At 43.1% G+C, this 13,726-nt stretch overlaps 1 protein-coding gene across 5 annotated transcripts in view; it reads left to right on the top strand.

Moving 5' to 3' along the window:
- eml5 (EMAP like 5) overlaps positions 1-13,726 on the top strand; it is a 50,275-nt gene that overhangs the window by 6,371 nt on the left and 30,178 nt on the right. For 3 of the 5 annotated variants that reach the window (XM_005916785.3, XM_005916782.3, XM_014331950.2), the window contains exons 2-11: positions 2,007-2,166; positions 4,876-4,974; positions 5,357-5,425; positions 9,866-10,051; positions 10,614-10,749; positions 10,958-10,981; positions 12,199-12,400; positions 12,661-12,798; positions 12,918-13,174; positions 13,465-13,677. In XM_005916785.3, the coding sequence (XP_005916847.1) occupies positions 2,007-2,166; positions 4,876-4,974; positions 5,357-5,425; positions 9,866-10,051; positions 10,614-10,749; positions 10,958-10,981; positions 12,199-12,400; positions 12,661-12,798; positions 12,918-13,174; positions 13,465-13,677 (1,484 nt within the window). The remainder of the gene's footprint in view (positions 1-2,006; positions 2,167-4,875; positions 4,975-5,356; positions 5,426-9,865; positions 10,052-10,613; positions 10,750-10,957; positions 10,982-12,198; positions 12,401-12,660; positions 12,799-12,917; positions 13,175-13,464; positions 13,678-13,726) is intronic. The other 2 variants (XM_005916786.3, XM_005916784.3) reach the window with 1 other exon arrangement.

Here is a 13,726-nt window from a genome sequence, read left to right as displayed (position 1 = left end):
TCTGTAAAATCTTTGCCCCGATCATCATCTATCTAATCAAGAAGAGCACTACTCTACATACCTGCTGCTTACTTTATCTTTTCTATTTTTAGTTTTTGGAGCAAGCTGATGGATTAAAAACACTTTGCAGTATCCTGGGAAATATCCTCTACTATATAGACCTTCTGAAATGTCCTAATCCGCTGCTTCTTTTTAATCCAGTGTAGGGAAAATCAGACAAAGAAAACTACTGTTGCATGTGTCTCGGGAGCTTACTTTAAAATGAGGATCAATTGTGGCCTCCTGTACTTTAATGAGCTCTGTTCATGGGGTTTCCTATCTGTCTTGCAAACCAAGCGTGTCGTTCCTGTGCTCTATTTTTGCATCCTCACTGTCAGAAATCAGCTATATCTATAAAAAAACAGGGAGTTAAATCGCTGCTCTGTTTGCCGTATAGCTCGTTTTGTACTACAGCATTATGCAGATGGAGGACAGATGCATCAAACAGCCGTAGCCTATATGAAACAGGAGAACCGTGGAAATGCACTGCAGGCAGAGTCATTAGTGATGGCATTTAACAAGCTCTTCAGCTGACAGGAATGTAAGGGAAACAGTCTGGTTGTAGCTGGCTAGAAGACTGCATTTGATTTCCACGCTGTAAAGGGGACCTACCACATTTTAACTACAGGATAGGAGTTATAAGTATCAGCACTTCCTTTTTTTGGTGACTCCAAAGATGTTGGAAGTTTTCATCTTCATTAATCATGTTTTACGTCAACACACCAGACAGATTTACCGCAAAGTACCTGGTCATGCCAAAGCAGTTTTCTCTGCTGTCTGTCTGCATCTCAGTATTTCTCTCTTCCTCTGAATGCTATTTTTAGCCGCTTTGCTCAGATTATATAATTCATAAAAAGTAAGATGAGAAATTGTGCCAAGTTGGAGAGAGGTTCAACGAAGTCGGTGGCGTAGCCGGGGCAAAGGGAGAGAAAAAGCAGAGAGGGCTGAAGGATGACAAAGATCAGGCTTGTCACATCAGACCCACCTCAGCTTTCAGAGACGTTACACCACCAAGCTTTATCTGCTCTGTGATGACAGCGCATTACGGATGCAGATAAAGTGTCAGCAGTCAGGCAGAAAGATCCACACTGAAAACTTTGAAGGAGAAAGATGAGACAAAGTAGTTTAGAGAGTCAAAGTGGGCTATTTGTTGGGAGCTGCTTTCACTCAGCAGGTTGATGCTGCTCGGTTCGTGAAGCCTCGCTGGCCCTGCTGTCTGAATACACGCCAGGATTACAAATGCTGGAGAGCAGTTGGCAAAACAGGCAGTCTGATTATAATGGAGGGAGCTCCATCGCAGCGTGAACTATATAGGCCAGGACAAGGTGAGAGGAAGCCTTGCCCAGTAAATCACTCAGGCCTGCCTGGAACGTGACTGGGGTCTGGTGAAAGGATGGGTGGAGCGGGAGAAGAGAGTGACAGCTTTATACAGCAGGCTGTTGCTCAGCTGTAGAGTGGGATAGCTTGTAGGTGGGGGAGGTACGAGTGGAGCGAAGGGGGTGGGGGGGGATTATGTAACAGTGTTACAAACATATGCCCAGTGATGCGAGGAAACCCCATATGAATTAAAAAAGGTGAAAAGGGCAAAAAATAATTCAAGGGAGGTTATGAATAAAAGCTGAGAAAGATGAAATTCACAGATTTGCCAGTGTTGCTTTTTATACTTTGATACCACACATGAAGCCAGGCTAAGTGTGTGTGTGTGTGTGTGTGTGTGTGTGTGTGTGTGTGTGTGTGTGTGTGTGTGTGTGTGTGTGTGTGTGTGCACTGAGCATGACTGAGTTAACTGAACCATGTCACTTCATCAAGCTGCCACTCTGTTTCCATTGGAGACTTAATGTGTTCATTTGCTGGGAGGGTGAATCCCTTGTCTGCACACACAACTACACACTCACACATGTACATGCAATCACGCAAAATAGCTATGCTAACCAGGTGTTTTCTCTGCCCGTTTTCTCTCTGCGCAGCTTAGCTCTCCATCCGGAGCGAGTGTTGGTGGCCACGGGACAGGTGGGCAAGGAGCCTTACATCTGTGTGTGGGACTCCTACACTGTGCAGACTGTGTCCATCCTCAAGGATGTGCACACACATGGCATTGCTTGCCTGGCCTTTGACCTCGAGGGACAGGTACTGTTCTTGCAGAATAATGCAAATGTTAAAAGACAGTAAGAATCTGTCACATTAAAAGATGAACAGCGCTGCTGTAGTTTTAATCTTTGCAGTCTTTGTCCAGTGCCATAAAATTTGGGGATGTTTCTAGGGAGCCAAAGAGAGCTGGAAGTGTCACCAGATAGCAGATCTGGAGAACTGTATGAGCATTTTGCAGCTGTGAATGCCATATTTCCTATTACTCCAACTGAGATTACTGAGCTACAGTCGTATTGCATCACAGAACTTGTCAGTTTGCAGTGTTAAAGTGAGATAAACTTGCCGTACGTAACAGGCTTGCATCCAGACAATTTGGTTTTTATTCTCTGACACAACCAACTTTCCAGCAACCTCCTTTTTATCTTTTTTTTTTGTCATCGTCTCAATCTTTCTCGGACTTGTCACCAGTTAACGTTTACACACTGCAACCTTCAGATATCATATTGATGTGAACTGTGAAAATCAATACAGAACAGGTTTTGTATTTACACGCCTTTCAAAGTGGACTTTAACATCCTATATTTTTCAGGGAAGGAATATGACCCTGTGTTACTTTCCTGCTCGGGTCATGAGCTGGGGACTTAGATGAAAGGTGACAGTTTTTAAAGCCAGAGAAAAATCCATCGCTTATTAGTTTAGCAGCTCTATTTACCCTCCATCGCTCCCCCTTCCTGGATCAGAGGAAGTGAGAGCTGAACTCAGAGCAATCTAGAATAAATCCCTGGTGCCATTACCCTGTCCATCTATTATAGCAATATAAAAAAAGTACACTGATATTTGACACTTCCTTCTCTCCGAGATATTACAGCATTACTGATATTACTGACTCTTTTATTATGTTTTAGACAATTTCTGCATGCCAGATTATGCAGTGATCAAGGGTTTTTGCGAACAATTATTATGTGGTTTCATTCATTCATTTATTTGTTCATTTCCAGGCACAACAAATACCTATATTGAACACAACAAATACCTATATTGAACATAAAATGCACAAAACAAAAAACAAAAATTGCCTGAAAAAGGAGTGGGACGAAGAAAACTTATTAAATCCCACCCCTATACTCCGTGATTTGAGATTTTAGGTGGTTGCTAGGGGATGTGATGATTTCATAATATATAACACATCATTTTGTGGATATAAATTAGATACTTTTTTGATGAAAAAAAATCACACAATTAGTTTTTAAGGTTTTATACATAAATGTATAAATGCTATAGATTTTAGGCCTGGGTTAGTGGTTGCTAGACTTTATGATTATGTCATAACATCTGACATGCCTGAGAGACTAAGATGTAACTGTGAGCCAGTTTTAGTTGCTCAACTAAAATAGTGATTTTGTCTCACAGTCACACTATTAGCATTTTGACATGTTGGAATGTTTTTTGGAGCCAGAAATCACTATATTTAAGGAAGAGGGTGGAGTAGAAAGTTCAGCAAACAAGTTAGCAAGCTGGAGCCATATAATCTAACACAAAGACACTCATTGAATAACAGTATCATTATTAATATTAGTAGGAGTGTCAAATTATTTGATTAAAAATTCTCCACAAGACAAGTCTGTGTCTTTTTATGCAATCTACGTGTGATCACAGCGTTCTTGCAGCAACCATAAAGTTGTTTGGGACAGCACTGTATACCTCCTTGCTACCAGTTTTACCTAGCAACAACCAGCAATCTTTGTATGCTGACATCCTTTCAGTATCAATATGGGGAAATATAGCTGGTATAATGTTAATCATCTTAGCCGTCTTACCTTAGCATGCTAGCATGCTATAACATTAATGAACTTACAGATTCTTTAAAATATCATTAAAACCAGATATTTGGGCATAAAGGATTTTGAACTGTGTCCCAAAAAAGGGATTGAGTTACAGTATTTAAAAAAAACTAATTTAATTACCGTCCATACCAATAAGAACTATTGTAAAATGATAAAATGTTTGCCTCAGTCCATGTTGTTATGTCTCATTAACCCCAAACCAGCAAAATCTGTGTTAGTGTTGTGAAGGGATCCTTGCCAAAAAGGCTCCAATAGCACCAAAACTTTTGCTTTGCTTTGATGATCAAAAAACCCCAAAATCATTCTAGGTTTTTATTGTTATGAATGAATATCTGTACAACTATTCACAGAGATTCATCTAATAACTGCTGAGCGAGACCCGTCGACAGAACATCCCTAGAGCTACGCCACTACCGCTGCTAAAACATTACTTGAGTTTGAATGCACATCTCAGCCGCCTTCATCTGCACGGTTCCACTGGGTTTCAACACTCGGGGCCTCTTTGCTCATCATTAAAACACTGGCTTTTCAAATTCAGTTAAAACTGTGCAAATGCCTCACCAGAGACTTCTGTCCATAGCCAAACACTGATTCAGCACTGCATCGAAGATGTAAACCAAGCAGCGGAGTAGTGAAGGATTTCCATGAGAGTTGCTCTCTTCTCTTCTGCTCCACTGCTGCCGCTGCCTACTCACTCAGTCGGCTATAGGTGGCTCCTCCAGCAAAAGCACTCAAATGTGCTCACTGGAAGCGCCAGAGGCTGGACAACTGTTCTCTTCTGCTCTGTAGCCATTATTAGCCCTTTCACTGTGACCTACCATGCTGCAGTGGAGCTAGCTAAGTTTGTTTTGCAGTGATTAGTGAGAGTCTGTGATGTCTCTGTTTTTCTTTGCTCTCTTTACAGTGTTTGGTGTCTGTGGGTTTGGACTCGAAAAACACAATCTGTGTGTGGGACTGGAGGAGAGGGAAGGTTCTGGCAGCCGCTCCCGGTCATACAGACAGGGTAAACACTTTCCTCCTCCCCTTGCTCCTCTGTCACAAGCTCTGTATTGACCGCCTCAATTAGCTATAAATGCAGGATGGAGCACCTGCCCAACAGGGACATAAACAAGTTAGGCCTGATTGATGTAAGCCTTCCAGAGCCCATCGGAGAGGAGTATACGTCTAATGAAAAGGAATTTTAAAAAGATGAAACACAGGCAGCTGTTGTTTTCTAATTCAGCCCACACACGTTATAACACAGGCAGGGTAAACACACACAGACACACCACACACTTTTTTTTCCCTTTTAATTTCCTCCTCCTGCAGCGAATGTGATTATTAAAAGTCCAGACTTGAAGGTGGATGTTGTGGTATTTAATGCATTGTGTGTTTTCTCCCTGCAGATATTTGACATATCGTGGGATTTGTACCAGCCGAGCAAGCTCGTAAGCTGCGGTGTCAAACATATCAAGGTACAGCCATTTCCTGGTCGTTTTATGCAGTGTACTATAGATGGCTCGGGCTTGCACAATATATGAAAACAGATTATGATTTTTAGAAGTTTTCATGGCGCCTCGGTTCTCCCCGCTTTATCGTCATGGCCACATCAAAGCCTTAAAATAGATCTATGCAAATTCGTTTTATTTCATGGCTATAAGGCACTTAACATAAGTAGGACAGGCAAAGACTCACTCTCTCTCTTCTCTCAAATTTGTAGTAATCTGCACTGCAGAGAGTAAAATGTTTCTTTTTCTTTCTTTTTTTGTTGAAGACCGTGACTCTGCTACTCAGCTCCCCCTTTCAAAATCCCCATTCAACTCTATAAAAGCACTCCGCTCTACAAACTGCAGCTGTGCTCACTTCCCTTTCCAGGCCTATCTCTATCACTCTTTTCAAGAGTGGCGCTCATAAATCTTCAATGAGTTGATGCAGGGTGTCTGTCTTCGCCAAGCCGTCCCTTGGGATGTGTAGTTGTAGTGTTCAGAGGAGGCTCATTTCCAAAACATTGGGAAAAGAATGAATCACGCTCAGATAGGAAATGTACCCTCTGGCTCTGCAAGGCTAAGTATTCAGGCACGCTTAAGTGGGCAATGCAGTCGAGAGGGGGTGTGAGGTCGGGGGGTTAACCTACTGTACGTTTTTCTCGGTGTGTAATGTTCTCTCGTAGTAATTACCCCCTGAACTCTTTCTCAACTGCCTCGATGCAGAAACTGCTGCGCCCAACCCCCCCAGTCTTTGCAGAATCCTTTGGTCCTTCTCCGTCCTCCTCATCTCCTTTCACCCCTTCGGGTTGTCTGATGCCAAGGCAATCCAGCAATTGTCCCACATAATTCCCCAGCCCTTCACCCTGCAGATCATGTGACATCTGCTCCCCTGGCCTGTTTTCGCTCTGTGATTATAGCACTCAGAGCATACAGGAGATTTAGCCCCAGTAATCCACTCACTAGCAGGGAGGAGGAAAACACCACCTCTGTGGTGGGGACGCTTTCCTCCACATGCAGCTACTCATCACTTTGTGTTTTGAATTCACAAACATATACCCCACTTATCCAGCTTTTTCGAAGACTGTTGTACATTTATGTTTTGTGTGTTGTCACCCAGTTTCTCCCAGCTGTTTGACTTCTCACAACAAAGCATTAACTTCCTGTGACGCCAAATGACTGGGTCATTTATGAGGAAAAACATCTTAACATTAGAATTAGAATTAGAATTAGAATTCAACTTTATTGTCATTGCACATGCACAGGTACAGGGCAACGAAATGCAGTTTGCATCCATCCAGAAGTGCTTTAGTGATATAGATATATTACAATATATATTAGCAATAATATAGATATGTGAGTATATTACAGAAATGGGTCTATTATGGTATGTTATAATGTACACGGTATGAAGTATGTTGTGAATATTCTATAACTATAAGTATGTACAGGCTGTAGTGAGTACAAGCTATGTACAGGCTATGAACAGGATATAAATATGAAAAACTATACAGAATATGAAATAAATAACTTTACAGAATCTGAGATATACAGCTATACAGAAATGGGAACTATGCAAGTTGTAAACAGTTGTAGGATTAAAGATTATCGAATGTACAGAATGATTATTTACACAGAGCTATACAGTAGTGCAGTTAAGATAAGTGAGGGTGTAGATAGTTTCTACAGAGGCTATATAAAGTGCTGGTGGTTGTGAGTGGTGGTTCAGTCCATGTTATTATTGTGTGTTTGAGGGTACAGTTGTCCATTGTGGGTGTGTGTATGTTCAGTCCATGAGTTTAACGTGGGTCAGATGTCAGGAGGCAGAGTTCAGGAGTCTGACAGCTGTGGGGAAGAAGCTGTTCCGGTACCTGGTGGTCTTAGTCCGGAGGCTCCTGTAGCGCCTCCCAGAGGGCAGGAGGGTGAAGAGTCCATGTGATGGGTGACTGGGGTCTTTGATGATTTTCCCAGCCCTTTTCAGACACCGCTTCCTGTAGATGTCCTTTATGGCAGGAAGTGGTGCTCCGGCGATGCGCTGGGCAGTTTTCACGACCCTCTGCAACGCCTTCCGGTCCGAGGCAGAGCAGTTCCCGTACCAGACTGTTATACAGTTGGTCAGGATGCTCTCGATGGTGCAGCGATAGAAGTTCACCAGGATGTCTGAGGACAGGTGGTTCTTCCTCAGAGTCCTCAAGAAGAAGAGGCGCTGGTGAGCCTTCTTGACCAGCTTGGAGCAGTTGGTCGTCCAGGTGAGATCCTCGGAGATGTGGACTCCCAGGAACTTGAAGCTGCTCACACGCTCCACAGCCGTCCCCTTAATGTGGATGGGTGGATGTGGGTCAGCATTCCTCCTGTAGTCCACGATGAGCTCCTTGGTCTTCTCGGTGTTAAGCAGCAGGTTGTTTCTGTCGCACCACTCAGCCAGACGATCCAAAATTAAAAGAAACTCAGAAAAAGTTACCTAATTTTTTCAGATCATTTCCACCAAATCATATAACAAAGCCCCTGGTTGGGAATCAGAACCACAGGTTGGCCACCAACCTTAAACCTGTGTACATAACATGATAATTTCATAATTTCAAAGTTTTTATTTGTCTGGAGTTAACTACCAACTCACTTGTGTATTTTAAACCCACATGGTGATCTCACTCACATGGTGTTCATAGCATATAAAAATCTCAACACATTATCACACCACTCAGATATAAATAGAAGCAGACTCACATGCCTAGAACAGCATAAAATATATCCACAACTCACGGTTAGTAAAATGTCATGGGTACATGATGAAAACAGCTAGCGAGAGAGGTGTTGTTTTTGTGTTTTGGTCATCTGAAAGCCACAAAGCCACAGAGGTCGGCTTGAGTTCAGGTCAGTTAGCTGTCCTTACAGCAGGCTGCCAAATAGTTGACCTCTGTTAGTGCAGCAGCAACATTTAGGGTCACTGTATTTGGGCAAGAGGGGGAATTGTGAGTGGGATGCAAGGCGTACAGGGACGTGCAGTGCAGTAGATAATGAATGACTGACCTTTCTATGTTAATTACACTTAAAAGCTTTCCCTTGGGGTGATGGTGGAGGTAACCGAGCTAACGACATACTACTAATCCTGTGCTAAGAGGACGAGCTCGCTCAAAAGTGTCATTGCCAAGACTTGATTTTGACTCAGAGGAGTCTCATTTTCAGGGACCTTTCCTCCGTGTTGTCCCTACCCCTGTGTGCCTTTCTCTGCTGCTCATGGCCTCATCATAAACCTCTCCAGCATCCAGTGCTCTCTCAGTAATTCTGCAGCGAAGGGATTAGCCAGCGCCTGTGTCTCGCAGCCTTATCAGTTGCGGGCAGGGAGGTCTGTGCAGTCACGCCGCATCCATCCCCACTGCTTCGGCAACAGGCTGTGCGACAAAGCCCCCTCCCACGAACCCTTACCAAACCCAGCACTTGACACACTTTCACCTGTGTGTCCCAGTATTCATCACACATTTATGATTTCCACTATTTAACCTTCACCGAAACCACAAAAGCTCCCTAACTCGCAAATGCTCCCTGAAATCTCAGTGAAGAGCTCAAGACCAGAAAAGTCCTGTTCTGGTACGGTGTGTGCAAGCCTTAAATGACTGATGGCATCTGCGATGCTTGTCTATGATAATGTCTATGATAATCAGTCCCTCCTCTTAGAGCGCAACAGCTCTATCAGTCAGGGCAATGGGTGTTAGCGAGGGTGTGACAAGCTGTCACTTTCAAAGAGCTCATTTGTTTATCCTGTTAGTCCCTATCAAGCTGCTGTGCAATCATTCGTGCATTGTCCGAAACACAAATATCCATTTTGAGTCAAGCTATAGGTTTGAATACGAAGCAGCTGTCAAACACATGATCAGGTGAAGCAGAAAATGGGCTGTCAGCGTGTCATTTTTCTGCCGCCTGCCGGTGATGAGTGTCTCGGTTTCACGTGAGGACGGCTGTGTCTCAGTATTCGAGACGCCTTTCCTGAGCTTTGTCCCTGTGATCTCATCTCCATGCAGACAGAGCGTCTCATTTTCACTCTCTCCCCCTCCGTTTGATGGATTTCGCCCTCAGACGAGGCCATGCCTGTGCATCCCAATGACCTTGTTCATAAATCATGAGCATGCGTGTATGTGCGTGTGTCTGTGGATGCTGATCAGGTGATTACAACACAGCCCCCACCCCCCAGCGAGAGTACCCAGTATGGCATACAGAGACTTGGGGTGAGGTGTGGGATTAGGTATTTTGAGTTTGACTTTTCTTTCAAGGTCTGTGTGCGTGTGTGTGTTTTTTAATGGTGGTTGTACGTGCGTGCCAAAACACACGTATTTGGTCCCAAATACTGCGTAATTGTGCCTTTGCCGTTTCAGGACAGGATTACACAGGGGATTATTAGCCACCATACTCTTCCACTCTTTCTGTTTGTGTTTGCAGTTCTGGAGCTTATGCGGTAATGCTCTCACGCCCAAACGTGGTGTTTTTGGCAAAACGGGGGATCTCCAAACAATCCTCTGCCTTGCTTGCGCCAAGGACGAAGTCACCTATTCAGGTGCCTTGAATGGTGACATCTACGTGTGGAAAGGGATTAACCTGATGAGGACGGTGCAGGGTGCTCATGGGGTAAGTGTGTAATCAGGGTGCATTGTGGTCTTTCGCTCAGGCGGGTTTTGCCTGCACACCTGCAGGTACATACAGAGCAGAACTAAAGTAAAAGCAGCTAGTAAACTTAACGGGGTTCATAGCTATGCTCGCTGGATTTATTTGATTCTGCTCTGTAGAAAAGGATCAGCCTTTTCCTCCACAGGATTAAATGATATCTACGGGATCAACAGCTGGGTGAGGGGGGATAGGCGAATGGGGGAGGGGATAATAACTACAGTACATGTCCATTCCTGGTCTTTGGATGACCAAATATCTTACTAGGGGTTGAACAGGGCCAGACCAGAAAAACAAGGGCATCAGTAGAGCTTTCCACTTAAGCTATAATAAAAGCAAACATGACAACTTCCTTTTCTCAGTTTGGTTTTATCTCGAGGCCGCTGTAGCCAGTTTGTAATTGCAAAAGCCTTGTTCAACAAATGCCTGGCTGAGGAGCAGCACTATGGAGTTTGTAGCTGAGGCTGGTTCTGTCGTTGCTCATTTACTGTGCAGATCCTCACTGACAGCCTGTCATTTCCTCCAGTCAGGGATTTTCAGCATGAATGCCTGTGAAGAGGGCTTTGCCACCGGGGGCCGAGACGGCTGCGTCCGGCTGTGGGATCTCAACTTCAAACCAATTACTGTCATTGATCTCAGGGAAACAGACCAAGGATATAAAGGTGATGTCAAATTTGCTCTTTTTTCCCATTAATTTGGGTACAGAAATGTTCCAGGTTAAAATTTAAACAACATTGTGAATGAACAAATACATCTGGATTTTTTTAAAAGGCATTCTTTATATTATATTTTTTTAATTAATTTTCTAACATTTTCTTCTTGCTCTCTATTTTTCCCCATTTCCTATACTTTTAATCTTGGACCTAACAGTAGCTAGAGGTGAAAATAGCCGAGGTGGGTAATGTCATTGAGGGCGGAGTTAACAACCATGTCAGTCTGTTTGTAGCAGTCTCCACATTTGTTCTGCTGTTCCTGTTGTTGTTAGTAAGTTCAAGCACTGTTGCAATTTTTGCTCTGTATACAGACGTCTTCTACAGTTCTGTGCAAACGTTTTAAGCTCGTACAGTAAATCGGTGATGCTACCAATAATAGCCTAGTGAGTGTTTTTATTCAGTTTAGTTCCCAAAGTGTCCAAAAACAACTGAATAACATTCAAATGTCACCATGTGGAGAACTCAACACCTGCTCTCAACCTGCTGATTTTGCAGATTTTAAATATGTGTTTTACAAACTCAGACGCCATCAATTAAACTTTCTCACTCAACTGAATTTATTTCCAAATTTAGGCTGAAATGCCCTTTAAAGGAATATGTTATAATTTATAATTCATGTTTTTCTCTTGCTTGATGATACAGAAACACAATCACCAGCTAATAATGCAGCAGTACATCAGCTGTTCTGTCATAAAAAAAAGCAGAACTGAGAAGAAAGCGCAAGATTTAATTAATGTGTTTAACAAAGCACAGAAGGTTTATTTGAAAAAAGCAATTAATTCATGCAAAATGAAGCAAACAAATAAAAGACTAAATAGGATCAATCTTTATCTTAAAGTCATCTTCAGTGAGCTGTTCCGAGCATCGTGGAGAAGTCGTCACATTTTTTCCATTCATTCATTCATGTCTCAGTGTCTTCTGTCTAGTTATGTAATCCCAGACTGACTTCAGTATGTTAAGGTCAGGGCTCTGTGTGGGCCTCACCTTTGTGTTGCTGAAGATAGTTCTTGATGATTCTGCCTGTTTGTTTGAGGCCATTGTGATGCTGCAAAATGACTCAAGGACTGCCTCTCTGATGACTAAGAAACCAAACATCAAAAGTGGCTGAAACTTTTGTACAGTACTGTATGTAAAGAGCATTTGCATCCTCCATCCTATACTTGCTGTATTACCAAAAGTCAGTTGCAAATCGGCTTGAAAACATGTGCTCTCCTTGTATTTCTTGTTAAAAAATCCGTCCTAGCTTGCAGATGGGTATTATCACCTCCTGTTTTTATTATCCCTGTTGCGTCTTTAATAACGGCTGCCTTTTATAAGTGGCAAATGTCTGTCTGCTTTCATGTTTGCGTGTTATTTCGTTTCATTTTTGGTTATGTTTACCATTTGTGTTTTTGACAGGGCTGTCAGTGCGTAGCGTATGCTGGCGAGGAGATCACATCCTAGTGGGCACACAGGACAGTGAGATCTTTGAGATTGTGGTCCACGATCGCAACAAGCCCTTCCTCATAATGCAGGGTCACTGTGAGGGAGAGCTTTGGGCGCTGGCTGTGCACCCAACGAAGCCTCTAGCTATGACTGGAAGTGATGACCGCTCAGTCAGGTAAAGCTTCAGCTTCCGTTCGTGCAGTATTAACTCGTGCATGCAATTTGTGTGTAAAAAGTTAGTCCCCTCCACTCCAATACAAGTTAGATTTGTAATGATGTTGATCTTTTGGAGTAATTGGAACTGCCTGGGTCCGGTTGTAAAGTTAATGTATCACAGGAAAAAGGCCAAATATCATTGACTCTTCAATTTGCACTTTTTCATTCTTCTCCGGTTGTTTTTACCTCTGCATTTTTCCTGCTGTTATGTCTGTACAGGATATGGAGCCTTATAGATCATGCGCTGATAGCTCGCTGTAACATGGAGGAGCCTATCCGCTGCGCGGCTGTAAGTACTGATGGTATTCACCTGGCACTGGGGATGAAGGATGGCTCATTCACTGTTCTAAGAGTCAGGTGGGTATACAATTCGAAAGTTGGATGGAAAATTTAGATCTAGCTATAAATCTCCTCTAAATGAAGAGGTTGCATTATTTGGTGTCCATTAGCTAATACATTCCTCTGCTTCCCTCCAGAGACATGACTGAGGTGGTGCACATCAAGGACAGGAAGGAGGCCATCCATGAGCTGAAGTACTCCCCCGATGGGGCCCACTTGGCTGTAGGCTCAAATGATAACTCGGTGGATATCTATGGTGTGGTGCAGAGGTACAAGAAAGTGGGTGAGTGCATTGGCTCCACCAGCTTCATCACCCATATGGACTGGTCCACAGATAGCAAGTATCTGCAGACAAATGATGGCAGCGGCAGGAGGCTCTTCTACAGGATGCCAAGTAAGTACAGGAATATAGACTGCAGTATACACTGTGACTTAGGAGATAGAGTAGCTCACCTGCTTACTGGCAAGTTGGTCTCCAATCGGCATTTTGAAGCATCCTTGAACAAGATTTCAAATTGAGAGTGCATGTGTGTGATCAATAAAACACAAAGAATAAAGTGCATTAAATAAATTTCTGTATGATGTTGATCGGTCAAACAAAATATAGAAAAATCCTACAGAACTACCAGGTTATTTACTAAAGATGCTGCTTTGTGAGATAAAATGTTGCTCTCTTTTGTTGAGGTGGGAAGGAGGTCACCAATAGGGAAGAGCTGAAGTTGGTACAGTGGGCTACGTGGACATGTGTTTTGGGCCCTGAGGTTAATGGAATATGGCCCAAATACTCGGACATCAATGACATCAACTCTGTGGACGCCAACTTTAACAACCAAGTCTTAGTAACTGCTGATGACTATGGATTAGTCAAACTTTTGCGATATCCATGTGTAAAAAAAGGTAAAGACTATCTCATTTTATCACAAAAATGGCATTTAGGTAAAACTTT

This window comes from Haplochromis burtoni, unplaced genomic scaffold, assembly GCF_018398535.1.
Source record: "Haplochromis burtoni strain Fernald_Lab_line unplaced genomic scaffold, NCSU_Asbu1 Contig_16, whole genome shotgun sequence".
Lineage (NCBI taxonomy): Eukaryota > Metazoa > Chordata > Actinopteri > Cichliformes > Cichlidae > Haplochromis > Haplochromis burtoni.
The sequence above is the reverse complement of the archived record's forward strand: the minus strand, read 5'-3'. Positions and strand labels throughout refer to the sequence as shown.